This window comes from Coregonus lavaretus, assembly GCF_964263955.1.
Source record: "Coregonus lavaretus genome assembly, chromosome: 30".
NCBI classification, from domain to species: domain Eukaryota; kingdom Metazoa; phylum Chordata; class Actinopteri; order Salmoniformes; family Salmonidae; genus Coregonus; species Coregonus lavaretus.
The window spans coordinates 4,109,294-4,132,140 of NC_140017.1; the positions used below are offsets into that span (position 1 = coordinate 4,109,294).

Sequence of the window (22,847 nt, forward strand, 5' to 3'; positions counted from 1 at the left end):
CTCAAAAACAACAAATCCCAAACCCTGTGTTATAACAAGACAAGACAAACTAAGGGTAGCACACTAGTTTAAAACAACAACAGTTCCTCACCAGCACCAGTCACACACACACTTGCTGTCTGTAGCTATTCTCACAACGGTCCCCACCTGATGATGTTCCTCCCTTACTCCCAGCCTGCCTCCCAGCCTGCCTCCCAGCAGACCCTTCTCACCAGGTTAATAAGGAATGCGACGGGAAGAGAAGTTAGATTCATAAAGCAGAAGGCTGTCAGGGAGGGCGGAGATTCATTGTATGATGCTGGTGTGGTGGGTGGCTGGAGAAAACCAATACATGAGTAACAAAGGGGGAACCGCAATACAGAGTGTATTAGTGGTGCGTAATTGATGATGTGTGTGTGTCTGTCTGTGTGTGTGTATGCGTGCATGTCTACATGTGAGTATGTGCGTGTGTGTGTGTGTGTGCTGTAGATAAGATACAGAGACTGGGTTGTAGATAAGACTGGGTTAGTGGTCTTGTTGGAAACTGATGGATGAGGATAACGGCTCAGGCTACTAAAGAAACCAACTGTTTCCATAGTGACGATGATGGCCTATTGATAATGGTGTGTGTGTGTGTGTGTGCGCACCAAGGCAATGGCTACAATACAGAGGAGACAACAATGGCAGCCCATTAAAGCCAACTGCTATTGGCTATTGATTGACCTGATGTAAATGGAATGGTGTGGCACTGATGTTAGGAGCTTTGTGGATAGCCAACTGTAAAAAATAAACACTGACAGAGAGACTAACACACATGCACAGTAGGTGACTGACATTTGCTCTGGTTCTCTCTTTCTCTATGACAACACCCACTTCCTCATAAGAGTACATCTGAATCAAGAAATGGTTCCTTGTAGATTACTTTTATGAAAATCCCCTGAGACACACACCTACACACACACATGCACGCAAAGTACAGTCGTGGTCAAAGGTTTTGAGAATGACACAAAAACTAGTCTGCTGCCTCAGTTTTGATGATGGCAATTTGCATATACTCCAGAATGTCATGAAGAGTGATCAGATGAATTGCAATTCCCTCTTTGCCATGAAAATGAACTTAATCCCCAAAAAACAATTCCACTGCATTTCAGCCCTGCCACAAAAGGACCAGCTGCCATCATGTCAGTGATTCTCTCGTTAACACAGGTGAGACTGTTGACGAGGACAAGGCTGGAGATTCACATTTACATTTTTAGTCATTTAGCAGACCCTCTTATCCAGAGAGTTCATACATTTTCATACTGGCCCCCCGTGGGAATCGAACCCATAACCCTGGTGTTGCAAACGCCATGCTCTACCAACTGAGCTACACGGGAGATCACTCTGTCATGCTGATTGAGTTAGAATAACAGACTGGAAGCTTTAAAAGGAGGGTGGTGCTTGAAATCATAGTTCTTCCTCTGTTAACCATGGTTACCTGCAAGGAAACACGTGTCGTCATCATTGCTTTGCACAAAAAGGGCTTCACAGGCAAGGATATTGCTGCTAGTAAGATTGCACCTAAATCAACCATTTATCAGATCATCAAGAACTTCAAGGAGAGAGGTTCAATTGTTGTGAGGCGTCAGGGTGCCCAAGAAAGTCCAGCAAGCGCCAGGACCGTCTCCTAAAGTTGATTCAGCTGCAGGATCGGGGCACCACCAGTGCAGAACTTGCTCAGGAATGGCAGCAGGCAGGTGTGAGTGCATCTGCACGCACAGTGAGGCGAAGACTTTTGGAGGATGGCCTGGTGTCAAGAAGGGCAGCAAAGAAGCCCCTTCTCTCCAGGAAAAACATCAGGGACAGACTGATATTCTGCAAAAGGTATAGGGATTGGACTGCTGAGGACTAGGGTAAAGTCATTTTCTCTGATGAATCCCCTTTCCAATTGTTTGGGGCATCTGGAAAACACCTTGTCCGGAGAAGACAGGGTGAGCGCTACCATCAGTCCTGTGTCATGCCAACAGTAAAGCATTCTGAACCATTCATGTGTGGGGTTGCTTCTCAGCCAAGGGAGTGGGCTCACTCACAATTTTGCCTAAGAACACAGCCATGAATAAAGAATGGTACCAACACATCCTCCGAGAGCAACTTCTCCCAACCATCCAATAACATTTTGGTGACGACCAATGCCTTTTCCAGCATGATGGAGCACCTTGCCATAAGGCAAAAGTGATAACTAAGTGGCTCGGGGAACAAAACATCAACATTTTGGGTCCATGGCCAGGAAACTCCCCAGACCTTAATCCCATTGAGAACTTGTGGTCGATCCTCAAGAGGCGGGTGGACAAACAAAAACCCACAAATTCTGACAAACTCCAAGCATTGATTATGCAAGAATGGGCTGCCATCAGTCAGGATGTGGCCCAGAAGTTAATTGACAGCATGCCAGGGCAGATTGCAGAGGTCTTGAAAAAGAAGGGTCAACACGGCAAATATTGACTCTTTGCATAAACTGAATGTAATTGTCAATAAAAGCCTTTGACACTTATGGAATGCTTGTAATTATACCATAGTAACATCTGATAAAAATATCTCATAACACTGAAGCAGCGAACTTTGTGAAGACCAATACTTGTGTCATTCTCAAAACTTTTGACCACAACTGTACTCTCTGTATGACCTTTCTAATAGGTTACTCTCAAAACCTTCCTTTCATTCCCCCACATCACACCCATTGACCATGTTCCTTTCTCCTCTCCTTTCTTCTCCTCTACCCCCCCCCACCACTCATCCCCTCCTATCCAATCCAAAGCCATCCCCACAAAACAGACTATCTTCCTGCATACATGCAAAGTAGAGAATCATGTCAGCTCTATTCATGGCATTTCTATCTACAATATTCAGTAAACTGCGTTCTCCTGATCGCGCCCCAGCTAGGAAAAGGATGTGTGTCTGGTAAACCTTAGTCTCTTCCAACAGTCACTGCGTCTTACATAGTAAGAGCCTATGAGTCCATAAACTGTAAGTCGCTCTGGATAAGAGCGTCTGCTAAATGACTAAAATGTAAATGTAAATGTAATAAACAAAACCCCATACTATAGATACTGAGCACACTTCATGTCCCTAGGTGGTGGGTGTACTGTTATAACATCTTAAACTGTGACCTGGTATAAGACCCAGGCTGCATACCAAATTGCACCATATTCCCTATTTAGTGCACTACTTTTGGTCAAAACACTATGTAGGATATAAGGTACTATTTTGGAAGTAACCAAAAACAGAGAAATGCAGTAAATCCCCACAGCCATTTGTAGTGAATAGTGATCCTGTTGTTTTGTGAGTATTATTACAAGGTAATGCTCATTTTCTTTCTGGAGATGGGTCCATGGCCAGGGAGGGCAGGCAGTCCTTTCACCGAGGCTGAAATATGAATCATGAATCATGAATGTGGAGCGGCCAATCACAAAGGCTGTTTGCGGGAACAGCTGGAGGGTTCAGGTGGAGTCAGAGGAACGGGAACATGTGTGGCTGCTTTACTGGAAATTAGACCGCAACGGTGCCGGTAGGACAGCACCTGAGAAACAATCCCCAGAACTCTGAATGAGAACTAAACACTTTCTAAACATTTCCCGAACTCTGTATGCGGAGTAACTACGTAATAGACTAGCATCCTGTCCAGGGGGATACTTGTTTATCAAGCTACCTCACGCTACAATTTGTAAGTCGCTCTGGATAAGAGCGTCTGCTAAATGACTTAAATGTAAATGTAAATGCTACAGAAACAGGAGATAGCCAGGCAGGAGCCTTACTAGTGGAATGTACAGTATGTACAGAAGAAATGTAAGTTGTAAAAGCCAATTATTGTTATTATATTTTGTAATTCCAGTTCAATTTTGATGACAATATCCTTGAGATGAACGTTGTATATAATGCCCTATGGGCAATTCTGGCTCGGACAAGGCTTACTTACTAACTTACTTACATTCTAATCTAGTGTAAGAGGAGTAACCAGTACACAGAACTGAAACTCAGTGAAGTGAAGTTAGGCTGAACAACACAGAGAGGCCTGCACTGCAGGGCTGGGTAACAGTTGGAGTCAGTGCAGGCTGCTGAGGGGAGGACGGCTCATAATAATGGCTGGAATGGAGTATAATGGCTGGAATGGAGTATATTGGCTGGAATGGAGTATAATGGCTGGAATGGAGTATAATGGCTGGAATGGAGTGAATGTCCGTCCTCCCCTCAGCAGCCTCCATTGGTTGGAGTACATGCAACAACTTACTATGGTAAAGGTTAGGGTTACGTTTAGGAGTTGCAATGTTCACACACACACACACACACAGACACCTGCAGGCCTACTCCTTGGGGCTAAATCCACAGGGTGTTCTTCCACCTATACCTAAACGGGTATAAGTTAACGTATTTGTGTGTATGTCTGCATGTGTGTGTGTGTGTCTATGTACATGGATGGGTAAGAGTGAATCTGCATGCGTGCTTGCCTGCCTATGTGTGTGTGTGTGCGTGTGTGTGTGTGTGTGTGAGTGTGAGCGAGAGAGAGAGAGAGAGAGAGAGAGAGAGAGAGAGCGAGAGGAAGAGAGAGAGCGAGAGCGAGGGAGTACCCGTGCTGAGGGAGGCGAAGGGAAGGGAGAGGTTTTCCCGAGATGCAGGAGTGGTGCGGAACTTTCACTGTGCGGAATGTGATTGTTTGAAGTGGTTTCCTGAGGAGTTTTTTTTTAAGGAAAGCAACGTTGGTGGAGTTCACCCTGGCACAGCTCAGCCTTCTGCCCCCAAGAGCTGGAAATACAGTCACCCCCCACCTCACCTCACCACTGTATCACCACAGAGGTCACCACAATCCCCCACACACATATGCAAACACACTCACACACACAAAAATACAGAGATGATACACATTCTGTTGAATAAACACACACGTACAGTTATCATGTTATACACATACTCTCACGCATATGCAAACATATTGTAAACAGACATACATACAGACATGTTTTGACAAATTTGTGTTTTGACACACAGACAAAGGATACAAAACCTGCTTTGACTGGGTGAGATGAGGAGGACTCGCTGACTAGAATACTGAGCAAGAGAAAATGACTGAGGGACTAAGTGAGAGAGACAGAGAGATAGGGGGGACTATGGGAGAGGAGAGATGGAGAGAGGGTGACACAAAGACAGAAGTATAGAAAGGGAGAGGGACAGACATAAAGAGAGAAAGAGGGGGGACAGAGAGAGAGAGAGAGAGAGAGAGAGGGAGAAGCAGAGAAAGAGAAAGGGGAGAGGGACAGACAGAAAGGGGGGAAAGAGAGAAAGAGAGAAAGAAAGAGAGAGAAGGGAGGGAGGGGGCAGTTTTACTCCAGGACCCTGATCCCCCGAGTGAAGATGTTCAGACACACAGACGCCATGAGACACGGGCGAGGTCCAACTCACTAAACACAAATAATCACCAGCATCACTCTCAAGCACACACACAGTAAAGACATACACACAAACACACACATGGGTTTTCCAAATGGACAATGACCCCAAGCATACTTCCAAAGTTGTGGCAAAAACGCTTAAGGACAACAAAGTCAAGGTATTGGAGTGGCCATCACAAACCTCACAAACCTGACTCAGTTACACCAGCTCTGTCAGGAGGAATGGGCCAAAATGCACCCAACTTATTGTGGGAAGCTTGTGGAAGGCTACCCGAAACGTTTGACCCAAGTTAAACAATTTAAAGGCAATGCTACCAAATACTAATTGAGTGTATGTAAACTTCTGACCCACTGGGAATGTGATGAAAGAAATAAAAGCTGAAATAAATCATTCTCTCTACTATCATTCTGACATTTCACATTCTTAAAATAAAGTGGTGATCCTAACTGACCTAAGACAGGGGATTTTTAGTAGGATTAAATGTCAGGAATTGTGAAAAACTGAGTTTAAATGTATTTGGCTAAGGTGTATGTAAACTTCAGACTTCAACTATATACATATATATATACACATATCCTTTAAAAAAAAAATTATATATATATTTCCCTTTATTACTTTCCAACCCCACCACCCCTTCCCTAATTGGAAGTGAACAACAATGCTTAGGCCTCTACTTCCAGCTTATACATACTATATACATTTTATGGACACAGTCAATTTTACAATAATTCTATTTTGTTTCTTTTTACTCCTGAACTTCCTCTACCCTCAACCTCTCCGATCATTTTCATGATGTTCATCCGGTTTGCTTCTATATGCCATTTCTTTCTAACTGTGCTCTTTCACAAAAGCTCTCAACCTATAAGCTACTGTATATGCTTATTATGGAAGCAGTATGCTTTACATTAGCTATCTTGTTGTTATTAGTTGTTGTTAGTTGTTATTAGTCCCATCCTTCAACTCCATTCAACCCCTCCCATCTATCTCTTAACACCATCCATATTAGATTTCTGTACTGTGATGTTTTACAAAAGTTCTGAACCTTTCTATTCTTATCGTTATTACAGATCGTAAATTGAAAATAAACATTTTTGCTAAAAGTATTATTATATTATTGATCGATTGACTATGACTTTTCAGATCACCCAGTAGTGCTATCTGCAGTGTTAGCTCCAGGTAAATATTGCAATCCTTCAGCCATTCCTGGACCTGTGACCAAAAACAAGCTACAAATGGACAGTACCAAAACAAATTATCTAATAATTCTGTCTCTTCGCAGCAAAATCTGCAGAGCTGGGAAGATTGTATCTCCCATATAAATAACATTATATTGGTAGCAACATTTTTATATAATAATTTAAATTGAAAAATTCTCAGTTTTGAATCCGGCGTCGTTTTGCGTATCAGTTCATAAACACTGCCATGGAATCAGTACGTCAAAAATCTCTTCCCAACTATTTTGCAATCTATATGGGACGGGTGTCAAACCTTTGGTCCTTAAATGAAACTGGTATACTTTTTTATTTATCACCATTTTCTTTAACCAATTATGTTCTTTATTGCAGGGCCGACAGACAAGTTCCTTACTTTTTCCCCCTTCCACTTTCCTCTTCCATTTTTGCGGTAATGCTGCAATTATTTGGTTGTAATTTTGGGTAGAGCAGACATTTCCATATCTTTTTGTTAGCTGCATGTGCGACATAACTCCACCAGTCTTACCTATGATATAATTTATGAAGATTATACCTTTTTCTTTTTTTTTATTAAAAAAAGAATGGTTTTGTATCAGTTAGTATATTTGAGTTTAACCACAATATTTGTTGAATTATTTGTTCTGTCTTTTCTGGTGGATTAAACTGAAATTGCAACCAACTTTCTATGGCTTGTTTTAAAAATAACGATAATTTGGAGATTATTTCATTTTCAAATAACCGAAAATGAGGGGTTGTAATCTGAATAAAGGGAAAAAGGCCATTCTTGAACATGGGGTGAGACATACTTACTCATTTGCTAGAGAACCAGTTCGGATTTAAGTATTACTTTTGTATGACTGATGCTTTTAGTGAGAGGTCTAATGCTTTAATCTTTTAATCATTTCTGCCCTCCGAATTCATATTAATTATATAAATAGGCCCTTTTAAATTTTGTCTGGCTTGCCATTCCAAATAAAATGGAATATGTTTTGCTCATATAATTTTTTTAAAAAGGTCGCTAGGTGTAGGCAAGACCATAAGCAAATAGGTAAAGCATTAGACCTCTCACTAAAAGCATCAGTCATACAAAAGTAATACTTAAATCCGAACTGGTTCTCTAGCAAATGAGTAAGTATGTCTCACCCCATGTTCAAGACCATAAGCAAATAGGTAAACTGGGATATGACTAAAGAGTTAATCAGGGTGATTTTTCCACAAATAGACCGGTATTGTCCTTTCCGTGGTAGCAAGCAAGATCTTATCTATTTTTGCTAATTTTCTATTAAAATGTATTGGAGTGAGATCATTTATTTCTTTCGGGATATGTATACCGAGTATGTCCACATCCCCGTCAGACCAATTTATTGGTAAACTACACGGTAATGTAAAAGTTGTATTTTTTAGTGATCCAATACGTAATATAGCACATTTATCATAATTTGGTTTTAATCCAGAGAGGTTAGAAAAAGTATCTAGATCCTCTATGAGGCTGTGGAGGGATCCACATTTTGAATAAAAGCCTCCATATACCCACTAGTTCCAATATATCCATGACATTCGTGATTTCCTTAAGTGCATGAGGGTGATAGTTTGTAGTGTGATTTCCTTTACGGTCCATAGAGGTATTTAAAACTGTATTATAATCTCCCACCATAATAATAGAGTATTGTATTGCTTGTACGGTTGATAAATTATTATATATATTTTCAAAGAAGCGGGGATCATCATTATTTGGACCGTATAGGTTAATGAGCCATCTCTGTTTATGGTCCACTAACATATTTAAAATCATCCATCTACCTTGAGGATCTGTTTGGACAGTTTGCACATTCGGATCAAAATGAGTGTTAATTAATATCATCACCCCTTTTGAATTTCTTTGCCCATGGGAGAAATATATTTTGCCCCCCAGTCCCTTTTCCACACAACTTCATCTAAAAATGTTGAATAAGTAATCCTGTAAACAATAGATATTATATTCCTTCTCTTTTAGCCAGGTAAATACTGATCGTCTTTTGTTTTTATCTGCTAAGCCATTACAATTATAACTGGCTATTCTTATTTCACCATTTACCATAATGAGATACAAGTTTCAAATCTATTTATCATAATATATGTTTGTAAACTCCCACTAAAAAGTACCATAGTGATTGAGTGTCCATATAGCTGTACCATGATATTTGCATTGCTACTAAGTAAACCTCCAATTGTTCACCCACTATTCCCCCCGCTAAAACCCCTCCCCATCCCAAGTTGGATTGTCATCCCAGTGACCGGCAGACCACCCCCGTCCCCCCAGATCCCAGGGCCCCCGAGAGACCGGGACCCATCCTTCGAAAAGAGCACACAGTGCCACCCACAGAACAGAAGCAGATCAACTGCCAAAAGCATTTCCATCGCCCTCACCTCGATTTGCATTATATATAGCTATTAAAAATATATATATAAAAAATACTGCTTATCTTAATTTTCATAATTAATTAATAATATTCGTAATACTGTAGGCAGTTCATGCAAATGATTGTTACCTCTAACCAGGCTTGCCATTATAGAAATTACATTTTTGGCAATATTATTTAGTTGTGACTCATCCTATATTGTCCCTAACATATTTACTCCCTAGCAACAGTTATGGGATACATACACACACACACACACACACACACACACACACATACACACACACACACACACACTCAACCCCTTTCCCCACAAACAACCATAAACTCAGATGCTCAACAGTTGTTCCTTCCCAGAGCCCAACTCAAGAAAGGAGTTGATATATGAATGCATATACAGTTGCAGTTGTTGAGAAGGCATGCACAATTGAGCAGAAATTGGCAAAAATGGGGAGATTTGATTAACCATTGTCAAATCCTAGGTGATGGAGATCAGATACACCCCCTTCCCCTGAAACACACACAAGGCATATGCGTTGTTAGTGGCTGTGACGTAGGGATCAGCCAGCAGTTGATGGACAGTCAGAATAGCGAAGGAAATGCTAGGAGGGACAGCCCAGCTTCAAATGGTGTCAGATTTCACATCCTGCTTCACACAGGCAGACGATACATACTACTGTGTCTGTGAGAATCAGGACTATCGCTCAATGTAAGCCATTTTGATCTATGGTGTCCAAATACCGGGTTAAGAGGACATATAGTCTCACTCAATGATCAAATAGTCACATACACACTCAGATCCACATTTGCACATTGACACAGTTTGCTCATTAAAGGAAGTAATGAGTGACATTTTCCAGTTGCTTATCCCTGTCAGCTGTGAGTGGAGAGAGGGTCAGTCTTGCATCTGGGGATTACTCAGCACACACACACACACACACACACACACACACACACACACACACACACACACACACACACACACACACACACACACACACACACACACACACACACACACACACACACACAGTCTTGTACAGCTAACCTTGTGGGGACACACAATTCAGTCTCATTCAAAATCCTATTTTCCCTAACCCCTAACACTAAACCTAACCCTAACCCGTACTCTTACCATAACCCTAACCCTAACCTTAACCCTAACCTTAACCATAACCCAAAAACCTAACCTTAACACTAACCCTAAACCTAACCCTAGCGCCTAACGCTTTACGTAATCCTAACCCTAACACTAATTCTAACCTTAACCCTAAACCCCTTAAAAATAGAATTTGACCTCGTGGGGACTAACAACCTTTTCCCAGTTGGTCAAAGTTTTGTTAGTTTACTATTCTTGTGGGGACTTCTGGTCCCCACAAGTATAGTTAAACACATCCACACACACACAGCAGCCTCTTCTACAGTGGGATAACAAACCAAACACACACACTGCACCCTGGGAACATCTGAACGTTTGCCTGTAGGCAACTTTTCTGATGATCTGTACCTAGGGGAAACTTCACCCCAGAGTGTCGGAAACAGGCAGGGCCATTGAATTAGAAACACTGTCAGGAAACTGACCTTTTACCTCTGATATAGGATCTGTAACAGCCCACATTGTATGACAACATGCCAAAATGTCTCTTTTATCTTATCTACAAATGACGTTAAAGGTCAATAGTGAAAATGGCAAAGACCTCAGACAGAAACAAAGCAGCACAAATTAGGAGGAACTCTCAAACATAAATATACGACAATGCTTTAGGATCTGTCTTAAACTTTAGGATCTGATTATTTCTTGCCGTGACTTCAAGTTGATGGTTGTGTCAATATTTTAGTATAAACAGTTATAGTGCAACAAACATCAGCACAAAACAATTTCACCTATAAAACATCTGTCCCTTGCGTCACCAGCATAAATACACACACACTAATGAGTGCAGCCAGCTGTGGGCCGATGTTGTCCTTAGAAGCGCTAAGTAAATAACATCCCTCTCTTTGCTTACATCTCAGAGCTAACGCACTCCCTAACCCTCTCTCACCACTTCAGTGTTTGACCTTCACAGACACTCACACTGGACCCTCAAATGATAGTGTGCGTCTCTGTGTGGGTGTGCATATGTGTATGTGTGAGTGTGTGTGTGCATGTGCATGTGTGTGCGTGAGGATCCATGTCCTGTACCATTTCAAACCCCTCTATCTATCAGCCCACTGCGTCCTGGACTGGAAGGCAGAGTGCTGCTCACACACACACACGTAGCACAAACACACCGAATGCTGCTCACTAGCGACAATGAAACGGAAGTCAGGGTTCAGCAATCTCCCTTTCCTCTTTTCTTCAATTCGTGACCTTTCTCTCTTCTCTCTGAAAATGAGCCCAAGCCAAAGAGTCACAACAACTCCCTCCCAAACACACACACACACACACACACTCATACATACCCCCGGCACAGCGCAGCACAGCTGTCAACAGCTGGTTTAAGGGCAATAAGATTATTCTCTCAGGTTAGCACAATCATAGGAGATAAGTAGGGAGACAGAAGGAGAGCGAGAAAGAGAGAACGAGAGAGAGAAAGATAAAGAGAGAGATGGAGGGATAAATGAGAACATTTCCACTTTACTTACCTTTAATAAAGTATTAAAGAGTTTGTCCTTACACTTGTTCTCTCTGTCTCCCTCTCTTTCTCTCTCGCTCTCTCCCTCTATGCAGAGTTAGTGAAGGACTATAAACACTGAGCACAAAGCAATTGAAGAGTGAGGGAGGGTGGGAGGGTGGGAGGGTGGGAGGAAGACAGTGGGAGTGAAAGAGGGCGAGTTATAGAGTAAGAGAAAGCAGACAAACAGCATGAGCCGGGGGTTGAGAAGAAAAGAGAGAGAGAGAGAGAGAGAGAGAGAGAGAGAGAGAGAGAGAGAGAGAGAGAGAGAGAATGAAAAACAGACAGAAGGAGGGAGAGTGAAGGAGGAGAGGCGGGATTCTGCTAAGGAGTTGGGGGTTGGGAGAACAAAGAAAGAAAGAAAGAAAGAAAGAAAGAAAGAAAGAAAGAAAGAAAGAAAGAAAGAAAGAAAGAAAGAAAGAAAGAAAGAAAGAAAGAAAGAAAGAAAGAAAGAAAGAAAGAAAGAAAGAAAGAAAGAAAGAAAGAAAGAAAGAAAGAAAGAAAGAAAGAAAGAAAGAAAGAAAGAAAGAAAGAAAGAAAGAAAGAAAGAAAGAAAGAAAGAAAGAAAGAAAGAAAGAAAGAAAGAAAGAAAGAAAGAAAGAAAGAAAGAAAGAAAGAAAGAAAGAAAGAATAGGGATTGAAAGTGTGAGATGAATAAAACAAATTTTGATATACTTCATAGAAAAGGAGAGGGAAAAGTGTAAGAAAGGGAATTACACAGAACAAGCACACAAGCACTGACGATGAGATAGAGAGGTGAAGTAGAGGAAGATGGATGGGTAATTTTAGCCCATAGAGGGGAAAGGGAGAGGGTCCGTATTCTTTGGCAAGCTTGCTTTACATTTGACATTTTAGTCATTTAGCAGACGCTCTTATCCAGAGCGACTTACAGTTAGTGAGTGCATACATCATTTTTTTATTTTTCATACTGGCCCCCCGTGGGAATCGAACCCACAGCCCTGCAAACGCCATGCTCTACCAACTGAGCTACATCCCTGCCGGCCATTCCCTCCCCTACCCTGGACGACGCTGGGCCAATTGTGCGCCGCACCATGGGTCTCCCGGTCGCGGCCGACTACGACAGAGCCTGGATTCGGACCACGATCTCTAGTGGCACAGCTAGCACTGCGATGCAGTGCCTTAGACCACTGTGCCACTCGGGATATGGTGTGCATTATTATAAAAATATTACAGAAAGTTCCAAGAAAACGAAGGAACGCCCATCACTCAGCCACACTCCAGAGTGAGAGAGACTGAGACAGGTAGAGAGAGAGAGAGAGAGAGAGAGAGCAAAAGACAGACATACACACGAGCCTGGCAAGAGAAAGGCTATTTCATTGTTTCATCACAGCGTTTTCCTGTTCATGCAATCGTTTTACAAATTGTGGCGCGTATTAAACCTAGATTTGGTATATATATATACTGACAATAATAACATGCCCATTCATTCATGGAGCGCTACACTCTTAGAAAAAACAGTGCTATCTAGAACCTAAAAGGGTTCTTCGGCTGTCCCCATAGGAGAACCATTTGAAGAACTGTTTTTGGTTCCAGGTAGAGCCCTTTTCTTTGGTTCTACATGGAGCCCAAAAGGGTTCTGCCTGGAACCAAAAAGGTTTCTACCTGGAACCAAAAAGGGTTATCCTATGTGGACAGCCGAATAACCCTTTTGGAATCCTTTTTTTCTAAGAGTGTACCAAGCCATTCGTCTGTTCAGTGACCACTGTCATCATGCACTTCCATACTTCTACCCCTAGAGGGCGTCCACCACCCCCCTCCCCTCCCTGGTTACAGTCAACCACAACAGAGAGGTTGCATTCCAAATGGAACGCTATTCCCTATATAGTGCACTACTTTTAGCCAGAGCCTGCATGACTGTTGTTGTTGTCCGTGCACAGAAAGGACATTCTCTTCTCTGCCGACAACAAAATGCTGCCCTAATTAAGCTAGCAACTTGAGCGCACATCACAGGAGCACACTACGAGCACTGTAAATGAACTAGCACAACAAACAAAACCGGGGAGGCTGCCACTACTCTGTTATGTAAATCTTACATAAGTAACATTAGTCCAGTGTTGTTGAAACACTAAGATTATCTTGCTTTAATTGATGTGCTTCTGTAAAAGGCTGACAAATTGGGTACGTATACACACGGATGCACGCATGCACACACACACAGAGACACACGCTCAAACAAACAAACATACACATTCCGTCTCAGTCCAACAAACACACATTACAGATGTCATTCCTCTGTTTGCTAGTGTGTGTACACTGAAAAAATACACACTCTCTCTATTAATCTCTCTCTCTCCTATTTCTCTCCTCCCCTGACCCCTACACGTCCCCTTCAGTGCGTCATCAATTAAAGAGAACAGCAGAGTGAGAGAGTAAAAGAGAGGGAGGGAGACAGTAGAGTCCTCCCCAGGGAGAGAGAATGACGTCACTGATCTAGGCATCAAGGTTACTCCTCTTTCTCTTCTCTCTCTCTATCTCTACCGAGAGGAAGGAGGGAAGACGACAGGGAGGAAGGAGAGAAGACTGGAGGAAAGAGAGAAAGAAAGACAGAGGGGGAGGACAAAATAAGAATATTCCGGATAAGAAAAAGGACAATGTCCGTCTCTTCAGAAAATAACAGAGGTTTCAAGGATATCCCCAGCTGTTTGGCTCCTTTAATAGGACATGTGCCCCTCGTGAGAGCAGTGGTATAAAGTACTTAATAAACATACTTTAAAGTACTACTTAAGGAGTTTTGGGGGGGTACTTTGTTTGTAAATAATGTCTGAGTGTTGGAGCGTGCCCGTTTGTCCATAAAACATATTACGTTCAATAAATGTCTGGTTTGCTTAATATAAGGAATTTGATGTATAGCATTTACTTTTACTCAAGTATGACAATTGGGTACTTTTTCCACCACTGTACTTAAGTACATTTAAAACCAGATACTTTAAGACTTTTACTCAAATAGTATACTACTGGGTGACTTTTTTTATTTACGTGAGTAATTTTCTATTAAGGTATCATTACTTTTACTCAGTATGACAATTGAGTACTTTTTCCACCACTGTGTGAGTGCAATAGCCGTGTTCAATTCTCCAAATGTCTTGTACAAACACAAACTCACATATACACACGCACAGGCTGTACACAGTCCGCAAGTCTACAGGATTTCAAGGGAACTACGCAGATATACTACACAACCAAAAGTATGTGGACACTTGCTTGTCGAACGTCTCATTCCAAAATCATGGGCATCAATATGGAGTTGGTCCGCCCTTTGCTGCTATAACAGCCTCCACTCTTCTGGGAAGGTTTTCCACTCGATTTTGGAACATTGCTGCGAGGACGTGCTTCCATTCAGCCACAAGAGCATTAGTGAGGTCGGGCACTGATGTTGGGTGATTAGGCCTCGCTCGCAGTCGGAATTCCAATTCATCCAAAAGGTGTTTAATGGGGTTGAGGTCAGGGCTCTGTGCAGGCTAGTGAAGTTTTCCACACCAATCTCCACAAACCATTTCTGTATGGACCTCGCTTTGTGCACGTGGGCATTGTCATGCTGAAACAGGAATGGGACTTCCCCAAACTGTTGCCACAAAGTTGGAAGCACAGAATCATCTAGAATGTAATTGTATGCTGTAGCGTTAAGATTTCCCTTCACTGGAACTAAGGAGCCTGAACCATGAAAAACAGCCCCAGACCATTATTCCATTCCACTAAACTTTACAGTTGGCACTATACATTGGGGCAGGTAGCGTTCTCCTGGCATCCGCCAAACCCAGATTTGTCCGTCGGACTGCCAGATGGTGAAGCATGATTCATCACTCTAGAGAACGTGTTACCACTGCTCCAGATTCCAATGGCGGCGAGCTTTACACCACTCCAGCCGATGCTTAGCATTGTGCATGGTGATCATAGGCTTGTGTGCGGCTGCTCGGCCATGGAAACCCATTTCATGAAGTTCCCGACGAACAGTTATTGTGCTGACTCCAGAGACAGTTCAGAACTCGCTAGTGAGTGTTGCAACCGAGGACAGGCGATTCTTTCGCGCTTCAGCACTTGGCGGTCCCGTTCTGTGAGCTTGTGTGGCCTACTACTTCGCGGCGGAGCCATTGTTGCTCCTAGACGTTTCCCCTTCACAATAACAGCACTTACAGTTGACGGGGGCAGCTCTAGCCGGGCAGAAATTTGATGAACTGACTTGTTGGAAAGGTGGCTTCCTATGACGGTGCCACGATGAAAGTCACTGAGCGCTTCAGTAAGGCCATTCTACTGCCAATGTTTGTCAATGGAGATTGTATGGCTGTGTGCTCAATTTTATACACCTGTCAGCAACTGGTGTGGCTGAAATAGCCGAATCCACTAATTTGAAGGGGTGTCCATATACTTTTGTATATATAGTGTCTGAACTTACACTTACATGAAATACTAAGTAATATGTACAATACATATTGGACAACAACACACATAGGCAAAAAGGGGCTTTTCCTTTTCTTTTTCAAAGTGGAATTCCCACTCTAGTATGTTTTAGGTATTCTATTGCACAGGCAGGATAGTGTAGGTAGACAGAGAAGTGAGGAGACATTTGTGAGACAAAGTTGCGGTGGGAGGAGGACTCCATCCCATGCAGACTCTGGCAGATAAGTGCTGAAAGGTAACGGTGTTATCCACTAGCCTAGACCAACCGCAGGACACAAAGAATTGACTTCTTAACCTCATTCCTATAGGGCCCTGAGTTTTCCCTAAGCATGTGACCTTACAGGGGCCTAAGGTTATAGTGCTATTTAGGACGAGGCCATTGACCTCTCCAGCCCTGCCGATGGAGCCAGGACAGATGGAGAGTCTCGCTTCAGACAGGAAGGAGCTCACCCCACCGCCCTAAGGCAGGACACACACGCACACACAGGACACCCAGCCCTGATAAACCCCAGGTTCAGGTCACTCAAGGGCCTCCTTCTCCAGCCGTCACTCAGTCTTGGCCTTTCCCATCACTCCCTCAACTGGCCACAGCAAAGCAACTGCTAACACATTACTTGAGGCTGAGGCCGCACAGCTTCAAAAACATGGTTAACAAACTATCATTTTGATCTCATGACATGGATGGTCAGTCCTATACCTCTGTCTATGAATTTCAGAGCGCTAACATTTCTCCAGCACCCTCAGCTGTTTAACAAAACAAGTGTTTGGGTGACGGCTTTGTTGCTTTTCGAATCTTGGATTGCCCCTTTAATGCTTTTGGGGTGCATTTCCTCCACATTGTAAGCATATATAGCATGTATAGTATAGCATCATCTCATAATGATCCTGAATTAAATCAGTTGAAAATTTGCTACACATAGATATTATCATAAGCCTTTTAATAAGTTATATACATATAACATGCAACAATTTCAAATAATTTACTGAGTTACAGTTCATATAAAGAAATCAGTCAATTGAAATAAATGATTTAGGCCCTAATCTAGGGATTTCACATGACTGGGAATACAGATATGCATCTGTTGGTCACAAATACCTCAAAGAAAAGGTAGGGGTGTGGATCAGAAAATCAGTCAGTATCTGGTGTGACCACCATTTGCCTCATGCAGTGCGACACATCTCCTTCACATAGAGTTGATCAGGCTGTTGATTGTGGGCTGTGGAATGTTGTCCTCTCCTCTTCAATGGCTGTGCGAAACTGCTGGATATTGGCGGGAACTGGAACACGCTGTTGTACAAGTCGATCCAGAGCATCCCAAACGTGCTCAATGGGTGACATGTCTGGTGAGAATACAGGCCATGGAAGAATTGGGACATTTTCAGCTTCCAGGAATTGGGTACAGATCCTTGCGACATGGGGCCGTGCATTATCATGTTGAAACATGAGGTGATGGCGGCAGATGAATGGCACAGGATCTCGTCACGGTATCTCTGTGTATTGAAATTGCATTTGATAAAATGCAATTGTGTTCGTTGTCCGTAGCTTATGTCTGTCCATACCATAACCCCACCGCCATGATGCACTCTGTTCACAACGTTGACATCAGCAAACCGCTCGCCCACACGACGCCATACAAGTCGATCCAGACTTGTCTGCCATCTGCCCAGAACAGTTAAAACCGGGATTCATCCGCAAAGGGCACACTTCTCCAGCTTGCCAGTGGCCATCGAAGGTGAGCATTTGCCCACTAATGTCGGTACTATGCCGAACTGCAATCAGGTCAAGACCCTGGTGAGGATGACGAGCACGCAGATGAGCATCCCTGAGACGGTTTCATCAGCTGTCCGGGTGGCTGGTCTCAGACGATCCCGCAGGGGAAGAAGCCGGATGTGGAGGTCCTGAGCTGGAGTGGTTACACGTGGTCTGTGGATGTGAGGCAGGTTGGACATACTGCCAAATTCTCTAAAACAACGTTGGAGCCCACTTATGGTAGAGAAATGAACATTCAATTCTCTGGCAACAGCTCTGGAGGACATTCCTGCAGTCAGCATGCTGATTGCATGCTCCCTCAAAACGTGAGACATCTGTGGTATTGTGTTGTCTGACAAAACTGCACATTTTAGAGTGGACTTTTATTGTCCACAGCACAAGGTGCACCTGTGTAATGATCATGCGGTTAAATCAGCTTCTTGATATGCCACACCTGTCAGGTGGATGGATTATCTTGGCAAAGGAGAAATGCTCACTAACAAGGATGTAAACAAATTTGTGCACATTGTTTTAGAGAAATAAGCTTTTTGTGCGTATGGAACATTTCTGGGATCTTTTATTTCAGCTCATGAAACACTTTATATGTTGTGTTTATATTTTTGTTCAGTGTATGTAAATCTATGTTACTCACTCCTGTGCGAGTAAGCGTATCATGACATACACACACACGTGCATGTCTCTGCATGTTACTATGCGGGACAAACCTGAGGTGCTTTGATGTCCTACATGCTAAAGTGTGATGAGATCAGCCCTTTGAGGCAGTGTAAATACCATTGGTCTTCTTAACACAGGTACAGTGAGGGAAAAAAGTATTTGATCCCCTGCTGATTTTGTACGTTTGCCCACTGACAAAGAAATTATCAGTCTATAATTTTAATGGTAGGTTTATTTGAACAGTGAGAGACTGAATAACAATTTTTTTTTTAAACAGAAAAACGCATGTCAAAAATGTTATAAATTGATTTGCATTTTAATGAGGGAAATAAGTATTTGACCCCCTCTCAATCAGAAAGATTTTTGGCTCCCAGGTGTCTTTTGTACAGCTAACGAGCTGAGATTAGGAGCACACTCTTAAAGGGAGTGCTCCTAATCTCAGTTTGTTACCTGTATAAAAGACACCTGTCCACAGAAGCAATCAATCAATCAGATTCCAAACTCTCCACCATGGCCAAGATCTCATCTCTTGGACTTGTAATGATCATGAGAACGGTGAGGAATCAGCCCAGAACTACACGGGAGGATCTTGTCAATGATCTCAAGGCAGCTGGGACCATAGTCACCAAGAAAACAATTGGTAACACACTACGCCGTGAAGGACTGAAATCCTGCAGCGCCCGCAAGGTCCCCCTGCTCAAGAAAGCGCATATACATGCCGTCTGAAGTTTGCCAATGAACATCTGAATGATTCAGAGGAGAACTGGGTGAAAGTGTTGTGGTCAGATGAGACCAAAATGGAGCTCTTTGGCATCAACTCAACTTGCCGTGTTTGGAGGAGGAGGAATGCTGCCTATGACCCCAAGAACACCATCCCCACCGTCAAACATGGAGGTGGAAACATTATGCTTTGGGGGTGTTTTTCTGCTAAGGGGACAGGACAACTTCACCGCATCAAAGGGACGATGGACGGGGCCATGTACCGTCAAATCTTGGGTGAGAACCTCCTTCCCTCAGCCAGGGCATTGAAAATGGGTCGTGGATGGGTATTCCAGCATGACAATGACCCAAAACACACGGCCAAGACAACAAAGGAGTGGCTCAAGAAGAAGCACATTAAGGTCCTGGAGTGGCCTAGCCAGTAGAATCCCATAGAAAATCTGTGGAGGGAGCTAAAGGTTCGAGTTGCCAAACGTCAGCCTCAAAACCTTAATGACTTGGAGAAGATCTGCAAAGAGGAGTGGGACAAAATCCCTCCTGAGATGTGTGCAAACCTGGTGGCCAACTACAAGAAACGTCTGACCTCTGTGATTGCCAACAAGGGTTTTGCCACCAAGTACTAAGTCATGTTTTGCATAGGGGTCAAATACTTATTTCCCTCATTAAAATGCAAATCAATTCATAACATTTTTGACATGCGTTCTTCTGGATTTTTTTGTTGTTATTCTGTCTCTCACTGTTCAAATAAACCTACCATTAAAATTATAGACTGATCATTTTTTGTCAGTGGGCAAACGTACAAAATCAGCAGGGGATCAAATACTTTTTTCCCTCACTGTACTTGGAACAGTAGAGGCCTCGTAACAGTTTGTTCAGCTAATGTTGAGTTAGTGCATAGTGTGTCTAACGGCCGACAGCCTGCTCGACGGTGGCCCAGTGCACAGATTGCGTTATTAATGATGTTCATTAGAGAGATAATGAAGATATTCAGAAATGTCCCCGGGGACTACAGGGCACTAATTGATTCACGGCATATTGGACAGTGGTCGGGGACAGCTCTTCCAGCTCCTTAGGCCTACATTACAGACAAGTCTATACAGAGCCATAAGCCTCCATACCGAGCCCATGCAGTAGGCATACTTTACCTGCTCTCAGTGTGATGGTTGACAAGACAGACACACACACACAGAAATAAACACACCCACACAGAAATAAACACACACACACACTACACAAACACAAGCCCTCTCCAGCCCATATTTTACCTAGATAGCCTTATCTGTTGGATCACAACACACACTTTGTTATCATAATACTGTTTAAATACTGAACAGATGCTCATTTTTGTGCATTTGTACATCCCATAATATTTAGGTGATTTAAGACACAATGCAACATCACCATAGCAACAACAGGTACAGCCTGTCAGACTGGAATCTCTACATAACCAAACAAGAACGCCTAACCCGTGTGACCGGTCAACAGCTGTGTGTTGCTGTGTTCTATCATGGTAGAATACATGGCTTTACTCTAGCTCCATATCATGTCCTTATGCCTACATTAGCCTACATAGGCAACAGTGTCTAGGCAAGGCACACCCAGTCAACCAAATACAAGACCTGAAGGAAGACCCAGTAGCGAGACAAAAAGGCTATACATTATATTCAAAACCAAGGACAAATGAAAAAGCAAAATGGAGAAGTTCAAAATAAACAAGTTAGGCCTAGGTTAGTTATAAGCTAGTGTAACCGACTGAGGTTCAAACTGAGGGTCTCCTAAGCTGCACAACTGTGTGAGCCTGCAGAATTAAAGCCCATGCAAGTGTGGTTCTGAAACACCTCTGTTACAATAGCCCACAACACAATTAATCTAGGCTAAATAAAGTAGCCAGAGGTGGCCAACACCGCAAAATGTCAAAGTTTGATCAAGCCTAGGGCCCCACTCCAAGACTTGGAGAGAGAGACACACACAGAGAGAGAGAGAGAGAGAGCAGCGCAACTCAGCCATAGGCTGAGAGATGACACTGAATAAAACCTCAACCTTTCTATTAATATTTACTGGTAGTGTCAGCCCACGGGCCTTGGACCAAGCAATATCTCTCTAACAACTTCAAATACATACAATCAAAATATTAAATGTAATAACATGTAGGCCTATCCTGGAAAAACGTGTTTCTCGATTTATGCATGAGTGTCTGAGGCTGCACCTTTTCTTATGAAAGCATTTTGATAAATTATGAAAAGATACCTACGTTTGTATGGAAAGAGAAAGCGCACTATTTCCAAATGTGCAGTGAGCACCGATCACCGTATTTTATGATGAATATGATGAGGATCAAAGCTTACCTGGGAATCTGCTCGAGCATTATTGGCCGCATAGCCTACAACATGTGCAGAATATAAACAAGGCATTTTCGAATCATGACTGCTAAGAAACCTGATAAAATAAACATGGTGATTGATTGCAATGGGTTTCGATCAAATACTCTATCTCCTAATAAAATATGAGATGAGTAGTATAATGTTTGAGAAGATGATCAAATATGATCATTACCAGACTTACGTTGTTCCTCAAATCTTGCAGAGCTACGCTCATCGTGCAACAGACAGCAACATCGACCGCGGCGCGAGCGTGAGAGACTCTCTACCTCTGCTGCTGACGATTCCAGTGGCTGGATCGCGAAGACATCTCTCTCTCGCTCTCTCAAATCCTGCGGAACAACAAACAACAAAATAACATTAAACCTATCTCACACATGTCAATATCTATCCGTATTGATCTAGGACCGCAATCGACTGTGCGCGCCAGAGCATAACATTACCTAATCCCAAAGCTAGTGTCTCTCGAATGCAAGCAGAATAGGCCTACAGCAGAATGTTTCCATCATTGGGAGAAAAAGCCCTTTCACGCGTGGTCGGCTAACCAAGGGATGAACGAGAAGGAAGATAGCAATCACCCTGCAGACTTCACCCCGCCCTCCCTTCCCCCCTTCCCCCCACCCTCCCTTCCCCCCTTCCCCCCACCCTCTCTCTCTCTCTCTCTCTCTCTCACACACACACACGGACACGGACACACATGCCTTCCGTTGCCAAGACACATTTTTTTTATTGTAGGGTCGGCATCGGGTTGGGGTGCTGAGGGGTAATTCTAGGAAAGAGAATTGCGGTGAAATAGGCTACACAGGGAAGGGCAACAGCTGTGTGTCAATATAATGAAATACTAACAGAAATACACCTGGTTACACATCCTGTAGAAAACGTGTGATTTTACTCAAGCAGGCCTACTTGCACATCTCCATTTAGTGTAGGCTACAATGTATCAGAGGTGTGTGTGTACATGCATTTATTCGCGTGTGTGTGCATGTTTGCTTGTTTACTTGGTGTGTGTGTCTGTCTGTCCGTCTGTCACACATTTTAGCATTGTGCACTTATACACTGCATCAATCAAATATTGTAAGTGGCTGGCCAGTAATTGTAGAGTGCTGCAATGGCTACAAACCAAAACAAAGATGCATTGACTGGCTTCAGACCAGCACACAGGTGCAGGGAATTGAAGAACGTCTGAAATTGCTGCAGTTTTGTAGTCCAGAAATAATGCATTGGGTGACAAGTCACAGATGACCAAAATGTGGAGGTCATTA

At 43.0% G+C, this 22,847-nt stretch overlaps 1 protein-coding gene across 2 annotated transcripts in view; it reads right to left on the bottom strand.

The window, feature by feature from the left end:
* The window catches only part of LOC311105860 (endothelin-converting enzyme 2-like), a 76,866-nt gene extending 54,996 nt beyond the window's left edge, over window positions 1–21,870 (bottom strand). Inside the window, exon 1 of one of the 2 annotated variants that reach the window (XM_084148074.1) lies at window positions 21,770–21,870. In XM_084148074.1, coding sequence (XP_084004200.1) covers window positions 21,770–21,802 — 33 coding nt within the window. In that variant the 5' untranslated portion in view covers window positions 21,803–21,870. Of the gene's footprint in view, window positions 1–11,617; window positions 11,699–21,769 lie in introns of those variants that run through there. The other variant, XM_084148075.1, reaches the window with a different exon arrangement.
* Between the last annotated feature and the right edge of the window lie 977 nt (window positions 21,871–22,847).